Source organism: Orcinus orca, chromosome 19 (genome assembly GCF_937001465.1).
Source record: "Orcinus orca chromosome 19, mOrcOrc1.1, whole genome shotgun sequence".
Taxonomy (NCBI): Eukaryota; Metazoa; Chordata; class Mammalia; order Artiodactyla; family Delphinidae; genus Orcinus; species Orcinus orca.
This window is the reverse complement of record NC_064577.1, coordinates 12663368-12683178: the sequence shown is the minus strand read 5'-3', so window position 1 is coordinate 12683178 and position 19811 is coordinate 12663368. Positions and strand designations below refer to the sequence as shown.

At 45.8% G+C, this 19811-nt stretch overlaps 2 protein-coding genes across 25 annotated transcripts in view; one reads left to right on the top strand and one right to left on the bottom strand.

The window, feature by feature from the left end:
- MYH10 (myosin heavy chain 10) overlaps window positions 1–1697 on the top strand; it is a 134093-nt gene extending 132396 nt beyond the window's left edge. For all 13 annotated transcript variants that reach the window (XM_033422869.2, XM_033422872.2, XM_033422868.2 and 10 more), the window contains one exon: window positions 52–1697. In XM_033422869.2, the coding sequence (XP_033278760.1) occupies window positions 52–196 (145 nt within the window). In that variant the 3' untranslated portion in view covers window positions 197–1697. The remainder of the gene's footprint in view (window positions 1–51) is intronic.
- A 126-nt stretch (window positions 1698–1823) lies between these two features.
- Window positions 1824–19811, bottom strand: part of NDEL1 (nudE neurodevelopment protein 1 like 1) — a 55609-nt gene continuing 37621 nt past the window's right edge. For 2 of the 12 annotated variants that reach the window (XM_049701680.1, XM_049701679.1), the window contains exons 8-10: window positions 16611–16762; window positions 13311–13345; window positions 8633–12335 (exon numbers count right to left, since the gene is read on the bottom strand). In XM_049701680.1, coding sequence (XP_049557637.1) covers window positions 12106–12335; window positions 13311–13345; window positions 16611–16762 — 417 coding nt within the window. In that variant the 3' untranslated portion in view covers window positions 8633–12105. Of the gene's footprint in view, window positions 2583–3637; window positions 4073–4732; window positions 4793–8632; window positions 12336–13310; window positions 13346–16610; window positions 16763–19811 lie in introns of those variants that run through there. The other 10 variants (XM_033422881.2, XM_004266859.4, XM_049701676.1 and 7 more) reach the window with 9 other exon arrangements.

The following is a 19811-nucleotide window of genomic DNA, read 5'->3' as shown; positions in this document are numbered from 1 at the left end:
GCCAGCCACGAGCTGCTGTGGTCGTGCCCACACACTTTCTCTGCTCTCCAGGCGAGGAGGCCCGATCAGCTTCTCCGCCAGCCGATCTGGCCGGCGCCAGCTGCACATCGAGGGCGCTTCCCTGGAGCTGTCGGATGACGACACAGAAAGTAAGACCAGTGATGTCAATGAGACGCAGCCGCCCCAGTCTGAGTAGATCCGAGGAAGCCGGCGGAGGCGATACCGAGGGACAGGCAGGAAGCCCCCCAGCGCCCCGGCCTTGGGGCCCCCTGCAGATCTGGGGGACTGGCGAACCGCACGACTCCTGAGAGATCAACTGTGTCTTAAGGACTTGCAGCCTACACGACTGTCTCCTGCTTCAGATTTAGGTACAATTGCTCCCCTTTTTATATATATATATATACACAAAACCTACACATACTAAACAGATCGTCTCATGATTGCGTCTATTTTCCATATATCCATCAAGAGACCATTTTATAATACATGTTAAGAAGAGAACCCTTTTTCGAACAAACTCTAGACCCCGTTGCCGGTCGCTGGGGCAGCCCCAGGGTTGCTGCCCAGTCGCTCTGCATGCTCTGTCTTACGGACAGCTACCTTAACCTTAGTTCTGTGTTCATGTGGCCCCTGCCTCCTCAGCCACGTCAAGTCTCTTAGAACGTTGTGGAACCTAAACTGCACTTGTAGCTCTCATTTCCTTCAAATAATGATCAACACTATTTCAGTGAGCAAACTGTGAAAGGGGCTTTGGAGAGATTAGGAGGGGTGGGTTGGATGTGGGGAAGCGGCGTCCGTGTGGGGTGGCTATGCCTACCTCCCTCGAGTCGTGGTGTGCCCCCTTCTCTTCACGTGAACTGTCCTCGGCCCGGTCTGTGCATAGGAAGAACAGCGGCCACCACCCAGCTGAGGCCCTGGGGGCAGCCATCACAGTGACTGCAGGAGGGCCTCCGGAGGCCCCGGCTTCCCCCGTGTGCTCCTCGCTTCTGGAGCGAGCAGCTGCAGGCCCCGGAGCAGAAGCTCGGGGGATACCCTCCCTCGCCAGCCAGGCTCTCATGCTGACCTTGCAAATTCAGCCGCTGCTTTGAGCCCAAAATGGGAATATTGGTTTTGTGTCCGAGACTTGTTCCAAGTTTGTTGATGAGGTTGACAGAACCTCGAGAACAGATGCCACCTGCCTGAATGTTGACATGCCAGTGGATGTGACTCCTTTTTGATTTCTCCTTTCCCCTCCCCCTTGGGACAGTGTTACAGTGAACATTTAGCATTCTGTTTTTGGTTGCTAGTTAATCAAACTGACATTACAGAAAGTGCCTTAGACACTACAGTACTAAGACAATGTTAAATATATTATTTGCCTCTGTAACAATCTAATGTATTAAGTTTTGACTGTGCTTCATATATCATGTACCTCTCTAGTCAAAGTGGTATTATAAACATTCAGTGACAATGAATCAGTGTTAATTATAAATCCTTGATCCTCTGCAACATGCTTGAAAACACAAACCTTTTGGGTTAAAAGCTTTAACATCTGTTAGGAAGAATTTGTCATGTGGGTTTGGAATCTTTGATTTTCCCCCTTTATGAATTGTACTGGCTGTTGACCACCAGACACCTGACTGCAAATATCTTTTCTTGTATTCCCATATTTCTAGACAATGATTTTTGTAAGACAATAAATTTATTCATTATAGATATTTACGCCTGCTCTATTTACTTGGATATTTACTTGGAGGAAAAAGCACCCGTTGAGAATAAACAGACCTCAATAAACAAGAATAATCATGTGAATGTGAAATCTGTTTTCTCACCTTCTGTTCTCGATTTCCCACCTGTGGTCTGATCGGAGGTTGGAAGCTACAGAGTTTAAATGCTGACAGCCAGGCTGCTTTTATCTGAGGGCACTGCACTCGCAGAAACTGTCGGATGACAGGCTAAGTCTGGGCAGTCGTGGTGACAGATCCTGTTCTCACCGGTGGCCTCCGTGTGTAGCTGCATCAGGAAGGAAAGGGCTGCTGGAGCTGGAGCGCCAACTGTTAATGGAGAAGGGAGCAATCCGGGGCTGCAGGATGAAGCCTTGAGGAGGGTTTCCAGTCACCAACCAATGAAGCTCATTACTGGATTATGAGGTCCAAGACGTTTCAGACTACATTTTCAGGCAGGATGCACATTAAAAATGCTTTTGGGAGGATTCGGCGACGAGATCCAAGGGCAGCTGTGAGCCCGTTAGGACAGGCTGGAGAGAGATACTAGGGGAACACAATCATGTAGAGAATGCTGGGAGTTTTTCCATGATATGCTCAGCTTAGGCTGGTTCTGGTGGTCTGAACTATATACCTAGGCTACTCGGCAGTTGTGGGGATGTGAAAAATGGGCAAAAGTGTTCCCTTTCTCCTGTGTCACTACCATAGGAAAAAAAGGTGAGTTGCACTTACCGTCTCTCAGGTGTGTTCTCACCCCTGCATTCAGTATCTCAGTCCAGAGGTTTGTGGAATTCAGAGGCTTGTTTTTCTCAAAAAGAATCCTTCCCTGCTGGCTGGTTTAACTGGTGTTAATGTCACACTGTTTCCCAACTACTCAGCCTATCAGGAGAAACATATAATCTACATGAACAGATTCCAATCCCTGGGAGCCGGGCTCTGAGTGTCAAACACAAAGCAATAGGCCAGCTCCCACCCCACAGGTGTATGGTCGGTCCATCGTGAGGAAGGATTCAGGCAAGACGTGGGAAAGCCTTAGCCTTTTGTGGAAATGAAGTTTAGATGAGCTCTGCTGGGGTTTTAACTCTGTCACGTACACTTTAAATGCTCTGTCTGCCCTTGCCACACCACAGTTGCTGCTCTTTTTAATGCAGACGTTCTAGGAAATTCTTCTAAATTACTTTGGTACGGATAAACACATCTGTGCCTAGCCTGACTGTCCTGGGCATTCTGATATCAGAAAGACTAGTGCCCTATCACATTTACTTCTGTCACCAATCTTCCCCATCCCTGGAAACCTCAATGAAGATGAAATGAGCTAGAAGACCGATATCTTACAACCGGCCCTCCCTATGGCTCTGGGTATCACTGACCCATGGCCCCTTCCTCCTGACGCCAACGTTGCTATGACAATAGACATGTCTGTCAAGACTGCGGAAGAAAAGAGCTCACGGTTGTCTGAGGCTAGGAACCACCACTTCCTGCCCCGCCCCTAAAAAAAAAAAAAGTCACAACAGGCCATAGGCTGGAATCTTTAGAAAGTGGAGACATGGCTCCACTCCCCCTAGTTCAGGCAGGCCTGGGTGAAGCCCGTGGCTGAGACCCGAGGCGAGTCCGCATCCACAGAAGCTTCCCAGTCGCTCTGGGAGGGAAAAGATCTTCACCAAGAGCTTTCCCAAAGGCTGAGCATTTGCAAGAATGCTATGTCCTGTGCACGGTCAGGACCAACCAGGCAGTCTACTTCCTCGTGTAGCCACCTGTCATTTGGAAATCTAGCAAATCATACAGTTCTTTTCAGAAATCTAATATGAAACACTATAAAGATATAATGACATGACGCCAGTTTCCAAAGACAACGTTAACTGTAATTACAGTGCCTACGTACCACACGCACGAAGTATGAACACGCCCTTCACCCCTAACACCAAGACTACAAATTCGTGTTTGATGCACTACAGCAGTGAGGTCTGTTTATTTTTTTCAAAGTCGCCCAATAATGGAATCCGTCCCCGCTAACTGGATGTCACGAAGCCTTATTCAAGAGGTAACGTGACATAATCAGACTATTAAACACTGGGTCTGACTGAGACATCCAAGCAGAGCGCTGGCTCCTTCAAAGGACCACACTGCACAGAAGCTAAGATGCTCCTGTTCTCACGTGTAAGCTCATGCATCTCATAATCGCCTTCAGGAGGTGGCAGTTGTCATGTGGTTGTCATTGCCTGACTCCTGGTAAGGTCAATAAAGCCCAGCGTCAGATCTTGTAGAATGAGTGTCAGCAGCTTAGAGTAAAATTCTGGAGCCAGCAGTAGAGTATGCTTTTCAGAAGTACTGCATCACCAGTGCTCACCGCAGCGCAGAGGATGACACTGCTTGGGAAAACACGGACAAGGACAACTCTGGGTCAAAATGTAGTTCAGAACGTTGGAATCACAATGAAGTTTTAGGACTATCTCTCACATTTTCCTTTTTGTGTATGAATTAAGTGTGATATGATGAAAATCTGCATAAAGAAGTCTGTTAGACTTTCAATAAATACAAAGTCTAAACGATAGGCGTTTTCATAGTTCCAGCTGGCACATTTTTCTTACCGTTTTACAAAATAAAGGTGTGTCTTATAATTGCTGACGTTTGAGAGTCCATGAAATACAGAACTCTCCTCACTAGGCTGGCGCTGGGGTGGAACCTGGGGGAACCTGCACTTTAAAATTTCCCCAAGTATGACTCAGCCCGGTCATCTGGCAGGTCAGGGAGCCCCCTGCTTTGTGCTACTTGGTCAACTCTCAGAACTACTCAGCACAATTCTTCAGACCAACTGGGGCAGTGAAAGAAAATCAGTCTCGTTACTTCAATTTTTAAAAAATTTGAGCAACTTTACAGGAAAATTTAGAACCCTTGACAAATAGTAAACTATTTTCATCTTTTCATTTCACTTCTGATTTTTTTTTATAAAGCTGCAATTGCATGTTCATCTATTTTGTGTCCTCATTGATCATTTCCATTCCCACAGATTAGCACAACTGCACACTTACATTTCAGTGGCTCTGTGGTCTTTTGTTCAGCTGATAAGTCATCCCAACCATTCCATTCCCCTGCCATCAGACATTTATATTAGTACTGTTGAGACCAATTTTGTTTGTTCTTACTACCATAGATGAAGAGCTGTTACAGCTTATCACATTGTTAGATTGAGTCAAGACTTACAGAGGCTAATTTAGTGACACCAATATGTAAAAGTGTACCTAGTCCCCTAAATTCTAGGTGACAGCAGGATTTGCTGGGGAGGGTGGGCAGTTAAAGCACTCACTTTTTTTAGAACCAAAAAACTGCTTCATAGCTCCATCTACTGACAAGGCTCTGAGCCTCACACAGACGTCGCTGTTGATCCACGCACAGAAAACTTGCCCAGTCCTGCCAGCCCAGCACCTCATTCCCAGGCCTCCACCTGCATATCATGACCCAAGCAGAATGCCCATATTTCAATGGGGGCAGCAAACTTGATACCGGATTAGAAAACACCCCACAGGTAAACAAGTGAAACATCTGTTCAGTTTCCAAACACTAACATAACTCCTGTGGGTGCAGGTGGGCAGCAGGATAAAGCATGACTCCAAATCATAACCCCATGTGGCACAAACACCAGCACCATAAGCTTCGCTCTGTTTTCAAATTTGCCTCTTCACATGCACTATTTCATAAAAGAAGTCTGTTACATTAATATTTACTAGAGATTGTTTTTCCTTAAAATTAAAAACGGGCTACTGTATTCCTATGTATCATATTTTTAAGTCATGGGACCAGTTGTTAGATAAGATGCTCTAAGTCATAGGAAAATGATTTGCAAAGATGCCTCCTGCCCCCGCTCCCATTTTTAGAAAAGAATTCAGTAAACACATTCAAATTTTAAAGGCCAAGCTAGTGCTCTCAATTTGTTTCAAACTTTGAGGCAAATATAGAGAGAAAAACAACCCATGAAGTAAAAGTCAGAATGTAGAAAAGGCTTATCTTAGCATCCTCTAGGCAAACAGTGCGGACAACTGACAGCCTGGACCCAACCCCCCTCAGGCCCTGTTCCCACCAGCGGCCAGGCAGGAGAGACCTGGCTACAGGCTGCCCCCTAAAGCCACTGCCGCACCCCAGGTCATGTCCCCTTCCCCAGAGGTGCCAGCTTCCACCTTGGCTTGCAGGAGATGCTAATGGCGTCTCCAAGACAGCTTCTGAGAGAAACAGAGTCCACACACGACAGACAAGATTGGGAGAGGAGGAGGGTGGATGGGCCGCATTCCTCCCGCTGCAAAGGCTGTGTCGCCTTCGTGCACATCACTTACAAGCGTTCAGAATCAGCTCACCTCCTGAGGCATGAGACAGTCAAGGCCAGCGAGCCCTCGAGTTTGACAAGGTGGTGAAGACAGCAGAAAACCACTGGGCTCCTTTCCAAACCTGGCTCTTCCGTGAACCAGCTGTGTGAGCTTAGGCCAGTCACCTAAACCCTGGGCCCGCCTTCCCATCTGTAGACCGAGGCAAAACCAGCTCATCCTGCGCCCAGGTCACCGTATCTAGTTGCCACTTGCCTACTTGTGACTCAACACCCCAGCTGTGGCTTCTGGCTCCTCACTGGGTTGGTGGGGTATCACTTCCGGCCACTCAGCTGGCTCCTATTTTATGCAGGAAGATGTTTCAGGAGCAAGGGATGGGAATGGGTGGTGAGACGAAAATATCTGGAGACAAGAAGCTGTCCTTTGCCACCTGGAAAATCAGCCCCCTCCACGCAGGGGAGACCATGTGGACCCAGCCCAGGGGCAGCTCATTCCTGAAGGTTTCAGTGTGAGCCACGCAAACCTGGCAATCGAGCAGCCCTAGGAGGAGAACCCACTCAGAGGATCTTTAGCTATACAGGCAAGCAGTTAGTAGAACCTTCATACCAGGAAGCAAATGCTCTATTTGAGCAAGTACAAAGCAGCATCTTGAACCAGATACAGAGGGTCACTGACTTACAATGGTTTAAGATTTTTTTTGATTCTAGCATGATGCAAAAGCGATACACTCAATAGAAACCATGCTTTGAATTTTAGATTTTAATCTTCTCCCAGGCTAACAATATGCAGCCCAATCCTCTCTCACAATGCTGCACAGGGCAGTTCCCGGTCAGCCACACAATCACGAGAGTCGACAACCAATACAGTTACAACCATTCTGCGCCCAGACAACCGTTTGGTTTTTCACTTTCAGTACACTATTCAATCAATTAGATGAGATAGTCAACACTTAATTATCAAATAGGCTTTGTGTTAGATGATTTTGCCCAACTGTTGGCTAAGCGTTCTGAGCATGTTTAAGGTAGGCGAGACTAAGCTATGATGTTCAGTAGGTTAAGTGTATTAAACGCATTTTCAATTTACAATGAGTGGGTTTACTGGGACGTAATCCCACTGTAAGTGGAGGAAGAGCTGGAATCCACGGAGAAAGCTAAAAGAGGCTTGGGGAATCAACCAGCTTCCTCAGGGGGTCATATGCCAAGGGCTGCTGCAGCTATCAAAAACCAAAACTATGTGGGAGTCCTGAAGGGGCCAGAAATAAGCCTAGCAGCACACTCCGTACTTTCACGGACCTGGCCTGTGCTCTCCTGGACCCAAAGCAGTGGTGAGACATCAGTGAATAACACGTGGGCCCCTGCAGCCAGGGCCCTACTCCCAGCCACTGCCTGAATAACAACTGGTGAGATGATCCCAGGGGTGTGCAGCTGGAGAGGAAGTGAGAAATCGCTGGGGAGCCAAGGAAAAGGATTGAAGCTCCAGAACTCATCCTTACTTTAACCAGAGTAGCTCTGTTTGTTATGTTTTAGATTTGGGGTTCCTGCATAAACAAAGAGGTCTGCTAAACGTTGAAACCTCTGATCTAATCCAACCCTTCCAATGATGGCTGGGAAAGAAGCTGGGAGTCTGCCCATCAGTAAGAGACCTGGAGTTTTCTTTTCAACTGTTCGGCCAGCAGAGCTGGGCACAGCACAGACACACCAGGACAAGCGTCTCTCGTGAGTCAACTTATGATGAAATCTCCAGGAACAACTAATAGAAGCTATTCCTGCCTGCATACTGACAGAAGAAAAAATGTTTAATGTATCCTACCTTAATGTTTCTTATTCACTTAGGAACTGGATTCACTTACTTTTCATTTACATACAGTCTTCAAACTACAAACTACTCCGTTTATGCTCTTTGTTATAAGCAGTGCTCAGAATCTGACACATTAGTACAGATGCCCCAGTTAACTCGCTCCTCAAGTCCAGTCACCCTGTCTCTTGCTACTAAACATCTGGCACCTTCTCTCAAGGGATGAGGAGAGAAGCCCGGATCCAAGTAACCTCTAATCCCAGAACACCAGCACATGTCATGAACAGCAGCCCAGCAGGAGGACCAGCTCCTGGATCCATCGCGGTTACTCCAAGACTTAGCAAGCTGCCTCCCTCAAAGTGCCGGTCCCTCCTCCCAGATTCCCACACGGGGCCAGGGCTATTCTCAGGCTCTCCTGGAAATCACAGCTAGGAGCACAAACCAGCATCAAGAACCAGCATGAGGAACACATAAGCCACAGGGATGTACTGTACGACACAGGGAACACAGCTGGTACTCTGTGTAACTATTAATGGGATATAACCTTTAAAAATTGTGAATCGCTATATTGTATACCTGTAACTTGTGTAAAACTGGACATCAACTATACTTCAATTTTTAAAAAAATAAATAAAAAACAGTCAGCATGAGAATGCCTGTTCACACATCCTGAGGCCGCCTGAATTTTCTTTGCCCTATTCCACAGCTGCTGTCCACATCCCCGTGTCCCATGTCACAACAGAAGTGACATTTGAACCTGGCTTTGCAACTCCAGCTCTTCTCTCCCAGGATGGCAGAAACCCAATAAAGCAACCTCAATCCTTTTTCTTTTTTTTCTGTGAAATTTATTGTTTCCACATTAAAAGATTTTTTTGAGGGGGAGTATTTTTTTTTAACCACGTGATGATCCTACACAGCTGCCCAGAGTAGGACACCATCATAAGTCTTTAACATGCCATATGAGTTCTGAATAAATAAAAGCTACAAAGCCCAAGTTATATACAAATATCTTAGGCAATAATGTTTACAAACCTATGTACAATAAAACAAATGTAAACAGTAAATGCAGCATGAGAGTAATCAAAGGATGCACAGGGACAACCACTTATGGTCAGTCTGCCCCCAGGAGCTGGCACCAGCCAGCCCCTGGAATCAGGCCACTCAACCCTTCCTAACACAACCGGACAGGCCCTCTGAAAACAAAACAAAAACACTCTGAAGGTGTCATTTAACTAAAGGACCAGAGAGCTGGCGAGGAGGTTGCCACCACCCCCTGCCCCGAGTCTCAGGCACATGGAGGAGGAGGAGACGGCAGGGGCACAGCCCTGCACGTGCCCAGGTCCCAGAAGCTCCTGCCACCTGGGCTCAGACAGGCATTTTGCTGCTCTGGGAGGCTAGTCTATGGAATGATAACTGCTAAAGTAAAACCAGAAGGTGCAGAAAATGTTCCCTAATTCAGTGACCTTCCTGACTCTTTGCCAGCAACAGGCCCAAACCTGGGGGGTGGAGGTGGGGGACACATGATCCATGAGCACTGGAGATGCTTGGGTGGGAGCTCAGGAGGAGAGCACACGTCGACCTGATTTGGGGGAGAACCTCTAGAAGATCTGCAATGTCCTAAACATAACTAAATCCTATCAGTACAGCAGGGAGGGGGCTATGAGGCAGGTGTGATGAATGGGTACTTCTGCATCCAGTGACCAAGTAATACGTGTATGTATCACCTTGTGACCCACAAAAGTGCAATCATGTGAAACCAACGGCACTACGGCGAGAAGAGAAAATAGCCAGTATTGATGTCGCGCAGAGTCCTGGGGCTGGGCAGGGCCCAGCAGCCGCCACTGCATGCAGCCTGCCCTCTGCCAGCCGTGGGGAGGCAGACGGAGGGGCACGAGCTGGGCCCGGGCACCGAGGGGTGAGGCGTGGGTGTCCTGGGTTGTTGCAGGAGGGCGGGAGCCCCGACCTGGAGGCCAGGCACTCACACGCTGAGAGGCAGCATACCCGGTGCCGACGACGGGCGCGAGGAGCCCAGACCGGGAGGAGGAGAAGCCGGGTCAAAGCCGTTTACTGCCCTGTGGGGGTGGCCAGAGCAGAGAAGGAAGGGAAGAGAAAGAGAGACTGTCATTTAAAATCACTCGACACACAGCGAAATTCATTTGCTCTCTACAACTATTCCTCTTCCCGGCCTAGAGCAGAATCCTGATGGCCCAGGGGAGAGAGCTGCCTAGAGAGCATGAGCTGGTGAGAGACTTGAGAAGCCTGTGGTCCTGGGGGTGATGACACTACTGCTCCCTTCTCGGCAACTTCATCACACTGGCCGTGGCAGCCACAGCCCTGATTGATTTCCCAACAGAGCAGGTTAAACGTCTACCAGTAGGGAACTACCTAAATAAATAAGGGTACAAACCAACAATGAAATATCATACAGCCATTAAAAACACATTCCAGGGTTCTTAACAGCACGGAAAAATATTCCGAATGTAATTAACGCTAGGTGGAAAAAGCATCAGGTTACCAAACTGGATATGCTCCATAATATGAAGGCAAAACAGTGAGTAGTATATATTCTGGACTACAGCCCCTTACACAGCTAGACATTACCACCCAGAGCTAAATCTAGAACGTGTGGACACACACACGCACCCCCACATATACTACAGAAGGAAAATGGAACAATAGTTACTCTTCTTCCCTCTGAGTTGTGGGTAAATTTTATTTACTACTTTATACTTTTCTGTTGTTTTCCAAATCTCCTACAATGTACAGGAACATCTTAAATAAGGGGGAGAAAAATAACTTTTTTAAATTGTTCAGCAAGCAAAGACAGATGGGTAGGCTTCTCTGCCACCTTGTGAGACACCAGCCCCACCCAGCGCAAGCACCTGCAGCCAGGACCCAGCCCCGCCCCAGCCCCAGCGCCCAGCAGCACAGCCTCAGGAAGCAATGAGGGAATGAGTGCAAGGCCTGCAGCCCCTCTCAGGACACCACTGCAGCCCTTCCACACTGACAAACTTCCTAGGAAAATGTGTCGCACTCACAACTTGGGAGATGCCACCAAGTGCAAGGGGCCAGACTGCCCCACACGTACCCACCACTGTCCCCACCGGCCTACTCATCAGAGGGGCCCAGGGAGTTGAATACAGACTCATGGACAGAGGTTCTCTTAAAAAAGCAAAACACAGACACATTCCCCACCAAGATCAAGATGACAGTTTCATACACTGAAGAGGTGAGGGCAACCTCCTGGAGAAACAGGCATGCAAAGAGACTTGACTAATGACCCTTGACTACTTTGAAGAACAGTTAACATCTGAAGAAACTAACCTGCGTATAGATTTTGAGTTGGAAATCATGCTACCCGCACAGGCCAAGAGCAACAGAAGGGGCTCTGACCAGTGCAATCTCTCCCTGTTGTCCATTTTCCACCTCAGTGATGCACACTCAAGATTTTCTCTTTTCTCTTTGGGCTGGGGAGGTCTGATATTTGAGCTTCATCACATCTGAAAACTTTAACTCATCCCTCCCCATCCTCCAAGGCTGTATGCCTTTACCTCTTCTGGGGACAGAGCCCACATCCACATGCCATTGTAGCCCTCACATAATAAGCCATTTGTCTGTCATTTGTCTGCCTGGTCCCAGAGCCCTGATGCCTGCCTCTCCTAGAACCTCAGGGAGAACTAACTAGGCAGGCCTCACAAACAGCTGCAGCTTTACACGTGTGGACATCAGATTCCGAGCTGCACAGAGCATGGCAGAAGGCAGGGCTACAGACAGTCCCCAAAACTCGGCAGAAAGGGAGCACTGCTGGGTGCCAAGAAGAACCTGGCGCCTGTCCCACAGGCGTGCAAAAGCAGCAAATGTGAGGATGGCTCCACGTGCAGGCTTAGGACTGAGATTCCTGCATCTTCAGGAATGGACCTTTAAGGAATGTTAAGTTCATCCCCATTGTTATACTGCCAAGGAAACAAAAGCAGGAGAAGGTCCAGCCATTCACCTGAGTGCACCCTGTGAGCTTGTCAATGGGGAGCTGGGCCCACAACCTGCCTCCAGATGCCCAGGCCATTATCCTTTCTCAGTTTCCTCCTGGCCCAGGGACACCTGACAGGCTCCAGTGAACAAGCACGTTGGTGCTCCCACTGCAGGTTGCTCTAATGGGAAAACTAAGCAGTGTGATCCAAAATATAAAGGGAAAACAAGAAACTAGATAACGTAGCTTCTCTGTGTGGACAGAAATGGGAATTCTGGATCTGAAAGTTCTATGGGAGAGAGAGAGAGAATAACAATCCCCCAGGGTCTTACCTCGCTCCCCTCTTGGAGTCAAGAATCAGTAAGTAAAAGACCAGGAGGAAGGAGAAAGCTGAACCTAGAGGCAGAATTATCAGTCTGGGGAGGTCCCTTGAGGGAACCGCAAAGCTGTGCAATGAGGAAAGGTTTCCAAGAAAAGAAACATCTCCATACTCACCACATTTGGTTTTAGAGAGCAGCAAAAGAGCCGAAGGGCAATGTCCCAGTGGACAACACAGGACTGAATGGAGAAAAAAATGGGCAGGGATGGAGATACAGATCTGGGAATCATCTAAGTAAAAAAGGTTCCAGAAGCTATAAAATTTCCTGATCATACCACAAAAATCTAGTTTAGGAGTCTGAAAAATAGAGAATCCAGCTAAGATAAGGAACTAAAGGTCAGCTGTAAATGGCAACAGAAGACGTGAAAGAGGGAAAAGAACCAATGCATGTTTAGAAGCTGGTCAGGAGGATAATAAATTTAACACAATATAGATAAAGCATGGGGACTAAATCTGTCAAAGCAAGAACAGGTACACCTGAGAGGGCAGGAAAGAAAAGGAAGAGATTGGGCTAGAGCTAATTCAGGAGAGCAGGCAGACACACTCCAGACCCCAGTCTTCCAGCTATATGGATAAATGGAAGCTCAGCACAGCGCCAGTCCTCGGCCCAGGCTCTGCAAACTGAAATTTACATTCCTGAAAAGGAAGGCAGCCCTTATACACGTCCCCATCTACCATTCCAGTGTCCTGAGGGAACACAAGCGTGAGCACAGAGGAAAGTCCCCACACAGCAAAATCCAATATCATTAGTGCTGCTTTGAGAAAACAGAAGACACTGGGTAACAGGAAGCACCCCAGGCCCGTGGAGGCAGTCATATGCGGGTCCCAGGGCCTGGCAGTGACCCCCAACCCCCCGCCCCAAGACGGCTGGCGTCATCTCTACCACACTCCCACCTGTAACAGGAGTACCATCAGAGCACTTCACAACCGCCCCAGGACCACTACAGCTAACTTGTTTTTGTTTTGCACAGCTGAACCAATAATAATGGTGCACAGTCAAATCAAACAGGAACTTGAATGCTCACTCATGGGCTGGAAGTTGGTTAAAGCAGTCAGCCCCATGCAGTTAGTAAAACCAGTTTGTTAATGTTAACTTGTCTTCCACCACACACCATGATTAAGAATGAAAGAGCACAGCAAACAAGTTCAGTTACCCATGAACAACGTGGGAAATATAACTTTTTCTTGCCTAGTAAAAGAAAGGAAAACATATTAAACAGTAATACAAATACTATTTTCACACCATGCCCTAAAATTAGTTTACGTTCACCTACACCCAACCCAAAAGAAATCAGACTGGCTTACAAAATTAGGACAAGTGATACGTAAGAAGCTAAACAAAAGCTATGGAGAAAACAAGAACATTTTTCAGAGAACTCAAATGACTGCACTGCATGTGAACTGGTGTCCTTTTGGATGAGTGATATGAACGGCTGGTAGCAGTTGGAGGAAACAGCAACAAAAGGGAAGTAGGCCCAGCAACCCGCATTTTAGGGACTGAAGTGATCAGACTAGATAAAATCCTGACTCCAAGAAGCCCTCAACTAATCAGAACTTACAAAATATTTTCAAATCCCATAAAGCAATACATAACAATAAGGCTTTATGTTTACGTGGTAAGGCGTTGCTTCATCTCAAGATTCTGAGGGAAGCAGGAGCGCACAGTGTATACACACACATTCAATACGTGCACACGCACGCAAACCAACTTTGGCAAACTCTCTTAAACAGTAACAGTGCTACAGACAGACTCCTTGGAGTGAGAGGCAGCAGGCAAGTTCTAGAGCCAAAGGCTTTTTTTAAATGGAAAGCTTCTTCTCATGCTGAAACTACAAGCTACACTTCTACAAGAACTGTCATTTATGCTTTTAACCAGCCAGGTCTAATAATGGTGCTGGGAGTGGGGATATTTACCCCTTCCTTTTGCAGCAGGTATATGCCATCATGGTTTTTATCTAGTCACCAGGTGAGCAGGAAGGAAGGCCAGAGGTAAAAAGCCAGGCAGGCCAAAAGGAAGCCAGAATCAAAGCAAAGCAGCAAGGAAGTAAGAACATAGCAAAACCCACACGAGAGTTATCCTCAGGAAGATGGCAACTACAAACGTAACTCGAGCAAGAATAGGTTAATATTTGAGTGTGCATATACAATCCATTTACCATGTAAACTGAACACTTGAGAAAAAGCCAACCCACAAAACCATATCTCATTCTTAACAGAAAGAATACAATTAAAAATTTGTTCTGGGCTTCCCTGGTGGCACAGTGGTTGAGAGTCCGCCTGCCGATGCAGGGGACACGGGTTCGTGCCCCGGTCCGGGAAGATCCCACATGCTGCGGAGCGGCTGGGCCCGTGAGCCATGGCCACTGAGCCTGCGCGTCCGGAGCCTGTGCTCCACAACGGGAGAGGCCACAACAGTGAGAGGCCCGCGTACCGCCAAAAAAAAAAAAAAATGACACTCCTCAAGGTTGCCTGGAACTCCTAAACATGTGGAATATTAATTTTATTCTTACCACCACTGAGGAGCCCCAACGGTTAGAATAAAGTTCTGATTTATATGTTGATATTTTAGAATGTGCTTTTAATGAAATGTGTATAAAGAAAGCCCTGATTTATATATTATTTTAGAATGTGCTCCTTAATGAAATACATATACTTCAAGGTAGAATTCTCTTAAGGGAGAGAGAAAAACCAGAACACTCCACTCCACAAGGATGAACAACAAAAAGCTTTTTAGAGTGGACTATGTATCAAATCAAGGCCTCCACAAATGTGCCACTGTCACTGAGAAAAGCAGAAAATACAAGTTCCTTTAAGAAGTTGTGAAAATTTCTATACTGCTTTCACAGAACAAGGACAAGCTGCCTCTATGACTCAAAGCAGAGACAGTGGCAAGGGACCACTGGTGCCTCAGTTGCTGCTCCACTACCAGCTACCTTAAGTCACACGGTCAGCATCTCAGACCATAGGTCCTAACCAGTTACCTAGACCAAGGCACACCCATACAAGAGTATATGCATGCAGCATTTTGTTGGTTTGTTTTTTTTTAATTGAGTAGAACAATATGTACTGACACGGAAAGATACTGGCAATATAAGTCACCACAGGCATATTGTAGAGCAGTATTTAAAGTATCCCAGGGACTTCCCTGGTGGCACAGTGGTTAAGAATCCGCCTGCCAATGCAGGAGACATGGGTTCGAGACCTGGTCCGGGAAGATCCCACGTGCCGTGGAGCAACTAAGCCCATGCGCCACAACTTCTGAGCCTGTGCTCTAGAGCCCGCAAGCCACAACTACTGGAGCCCGCGTGCCTAGAGCTTGTGCTCCGCAACAAGAGAAGCCACCGCAATGAGGAGCCCGCGCACCACAATGATGAATAGCCCCTGCTCGCCGCAACTAGAGAAAGCCCGTGTGCAGCAACGAAGACCCAATGCAGCCAAAAAAAAAAAAAGAATCCGTCTGCCAATGCAGGGGACACAGGTTCGATCCCTGGTCCGGGAAGGTCCCACACGCCATGGAGCAACTAAGCCCGTGCTCCACAACTACTGAGCCTGCGCTCTAGAGCCCACGAGCCACAACTACTGAGCCCACATGCCACAACTACTGAAGCTCACATGCCTAGAGCCTGTGCTCCGCAACAAGAGAAGCCACCGCAGTGAGAAGCCCACGCACCGCAACAAAGAGTAGCCCCCGCTCGCCGCAACTAGAGAAAGCCCGCGCGCAGCAATGAAGACCTAACACAGCCAAAAATAAATAAATTAATTAAATAAATAAAATAAAGTAGCCCATAAGTTTTTAAAAGTGTATAGCAGATGCATAAAAATATGATTTTACATGCCTAGGAATAACTATAAGGATGCAAAAACAGTGTGAAAACGGAAAACACTTTTTACTTTATATACTCTGTACCAACTGACATATTTTTTGTATTAAGGATGTACCACTGCTTTAATCTTACAACAATTTTTTTTAATTCTCAATTCCCCAAAAAACATCTTCACATTATACAAAACTTGTATCTCCTAAACTGTACTTGATCCAGTGGTTTTATATTTTTCTAAAATCTTCAGACAGAAGGTTTGTTGAAGAGTTCACACATACATGACCATCATGTTCTCTTCTACTCTTAACAAATATTTGCCAAGAAAGTCTACTAGCCTGCAAGCACCTTGAGCACAAGGACTGCATCATAGTCATCTTTAAATCCCCAGAGCCTAACACAGCTGCCTTTCAAGAGTCTGCTTCCCAGGACAGAAGCTTCAGAGTCAGGGTTCCCAGGGCAACAGACTCCATGGGGACTAGAAGACAACAGACTTCATGGCCCCTAAGATCTCAATGATAACGCTTCAGGTAGGTTTATCAAACTGAGTTTATCTTTTCAAAGTTCAACAAGCTCAATTAATAATGGGCAACTTCACTACCCAAAAAATTAACGTTTAGAATTTCCAAGACTTACCCTTTGTCGAAGAAAGACGTGTGCCCTGATCGAGAGAACTTCGTGCCGTTGCTATTCATCACCCCACAGTTAACATTCCCTGAAATATAGGATTTTCGTGATGCTTGGTCCTTTGCAAAATTCCTGCAAGCTGCTAATTTGGATTCTAAAGCCTACAAAAGGAAGAAGGAATGATTTGGTTGTCAAAACAGTAGCTGCACATAAAAATTTGCATTTCAAACCATTTCTATTTCAAGACTCAAATCTTATTCTCTCAGTTGATAATGGTGGCTGTTTAAGCCATATCAATCACCTTTCTAATAGAAAGAGGGAATATTTATGCTGACTCCCTTTCTAATGAACTCAGAATATACATTTCTCTCAGTGTTACTGAGGGATACAGATATAATCCTCACCTTACAACTAAGAAAAATGTGGCACAGTATACAGAGATGTATCCCAGGTCTCTTGGCCCTATCCACCGTTTCTTTCTAAGTTGTGGACTGTTAGTTGGCTAGTTGGGTGTGTGCGTGTGTGTGTTTTGGGAGCAAGCATTTTAAAGAATGCAAAAACATCACTTGAAAAATTTTTAAAGCGGCCAATTCTTTCTTTAGGGCTTCAGGTTAGTCATTTCTACTGTATCAGAATGGATAAGTTCATTTACAACACCTCACATGAAGTTAAATGCTACTCTACTTCTGAGAGCACATTGTAAAACGTCTAATACCCTTCGTCTATAATTAAATAATTCACCTGAAAATGACACCAGTCCGTTAGCATTTACCTCTAAACTGAGTGCCTGCTTAGCACCTGTCACCACAACACCTGGTCAGTGCCAGGCTCTACAAACCAACAGATGACATGAAGAGAACAGAAGTTTCTCATCAATTTCCATTGCTCACAAATATCACCAACTCCCCCTTTCCCACAAACACTTTACCAAATCAAACCCCTCTCCCCGAAAAAAAAAAAAAGACAAAAAATAGTCCAATCCTATTATCCATGACACTAAGGAATGTGGAATACATAGATAAATTAAACCCACAGGGACTTCCCTGGTGGCACAGTGGTTAAGAATCTGCCTGCCAATGCAGGGGACGTGGGTTTGAGCCCTAGTCAGGGAAGATCCCACATGCTGAGGAGCAACTGAGCCCGTGCACCACAACTATTGAGCCCACGTGCCACAACTACTGAAGCCCATGTGCCTAGAGCCTGTGCTCCACAAAAAGAGAAGCCACCACAACGAGAAGCCCGCACGCCGCAACGAGAAGCCTACACGCCTCAACGAGAAGCCCGCACGCCGCAACGAGAAGCCCCACGCACCGCAATGAAGAGTAGCCCCCGTCACCGCAACTAGAGAAAGCCCGCACGCAGCAACAAAGACCCAACGCAGCCAAAAATAAATGTATAAAATAAATTAAAAAAAATTAAATCCACAGATAACATATTCCACTCTGAGAACCCTCCCCCCATAATTTCAACAACGGCTATTAAGACAGAGCAACAGAAACAGACTGAAACTTCTTTCTCTTCTCCTTTCTTAAAACAAAAGTACCATGACCTAGTAAAATAACAACGAAAGAAGGAAGAGAGGTAGTGACCTTGTAGGACAAGCTTTGAAAAAGCATTTTTTCAGCATCTTCTTAAATAGACACATACACAATAAAAATTGAGAGCCATTAATTTCCTATATTCAAGACACTCATTTATTTGTTCTGATATTTGCTGAGAATCTGTCATATAACAGGCACAACTTGTACCTGAGGTGTCAGTGAGACAGCCTAATGCAAGCACTGGGTCTGGCAGTCAAAAACAGTGGCGTAGCAATCAAGATTTAGACCATATCCACACCAAGGAGGAGATGAAACTGTGGTTGTGAAGAAGATCAGAAAGGTAAGGACAGAACTCTGAGCAAAATCAACACCGAAAGGGTGGGCAGATGAAGACCCAACAAGGTGACCAACAGGAACAGGCAGGAAGGCAAGCAGACGTGACACAGTGACACAGCATCAGAAAAGCAGAGAAAAGAAGGCCATTTCAAAAAAATAAGTCAGTGTTGAATGTTTCAAGTAAAATTAGGACAGAACAGCATCCCTTGGATTTGACAGCACTGAGATCATCAGTGAGCAATTTGAGTGGAGTGAGCAGGAAACATAGCCCAGACTAGGCTATCTGGGGAGTGTGTATGCCATCAAAAATGCTAACAATAAATGGAGACATGCTTTCAAAAACTTGGCTGGGAAGGGAAAAGAGAAACAGAATGACAGCTAAAGAGAGACGCAGGGTAAAAGGAAAGAATAGCTGCTTTTATTTTGCTCTTAAGGTTTAAAAAGTGTATAATATGTAATATATAAATATTAGATATAAAGTATAAATAGTAAATATAAAGTATATATATTTAATACATTATATATAAATATTGCATATAAATATTAAAACATATAGTAAAAGTCTGAAGATACAGGAGACATAAAGATGAGAAGGCTGGAAGGAATGAGATCCAAAGCACAGAGGGACAAAATTAGCCATGGGAGGAATGTGATACTTTTACCACTGAGATAAAAAGGAAGAACAGCCACAGAGGTAATAATAGGAGAGTACTAAAAGAAGGTTAAGAGAGGAAAACAAAGTTTAAATAGATGGCCTTGATTTCTCAGTGGAAGAGGATGCAAGAGTGGGAATGGGGCTTCCAGGTGAAGTCAGTGGACAAAGTAGTGTGAAGAAGTAGAAAATGAAATATTCATAAAAGTATGCAGGGGCTGGAGGATAACAGCAGACCAAAAATTCTAACGACACCTTAAAAGACAAACTGTCAGCTGAATGTGTAAACAATGCAAGGACTCTAAGTTCAACTTTCGTGCACCATTTCTAAATAAACTACTTAAGGTACTAAAGCAAAACAGGGAACAAAGATGACAACATGGGGTCCAGGAACCGGCAGAACTAACCCAAGAGTATAATGAAGAGAAATTCAAGGCTGACAGCAGTGCAGCAGCCCTAGAAGCATATCAGAGCACTCAGTAAATAAGAAGCCGGAAGATACAAGATATAGCAAAGAAAGTGTATGTTTCTTCCCTCCACAAGAAAACAAAGGTAATCAGAAATGCTAAGTAAGACCCATGATAACAAAAATATCCAATGATATACAAATTATATATGCATACAAAGGCTGAATGTAATTTTAAAAAATAAAAATGGTTGAATTCATTGAAATGACAGGAT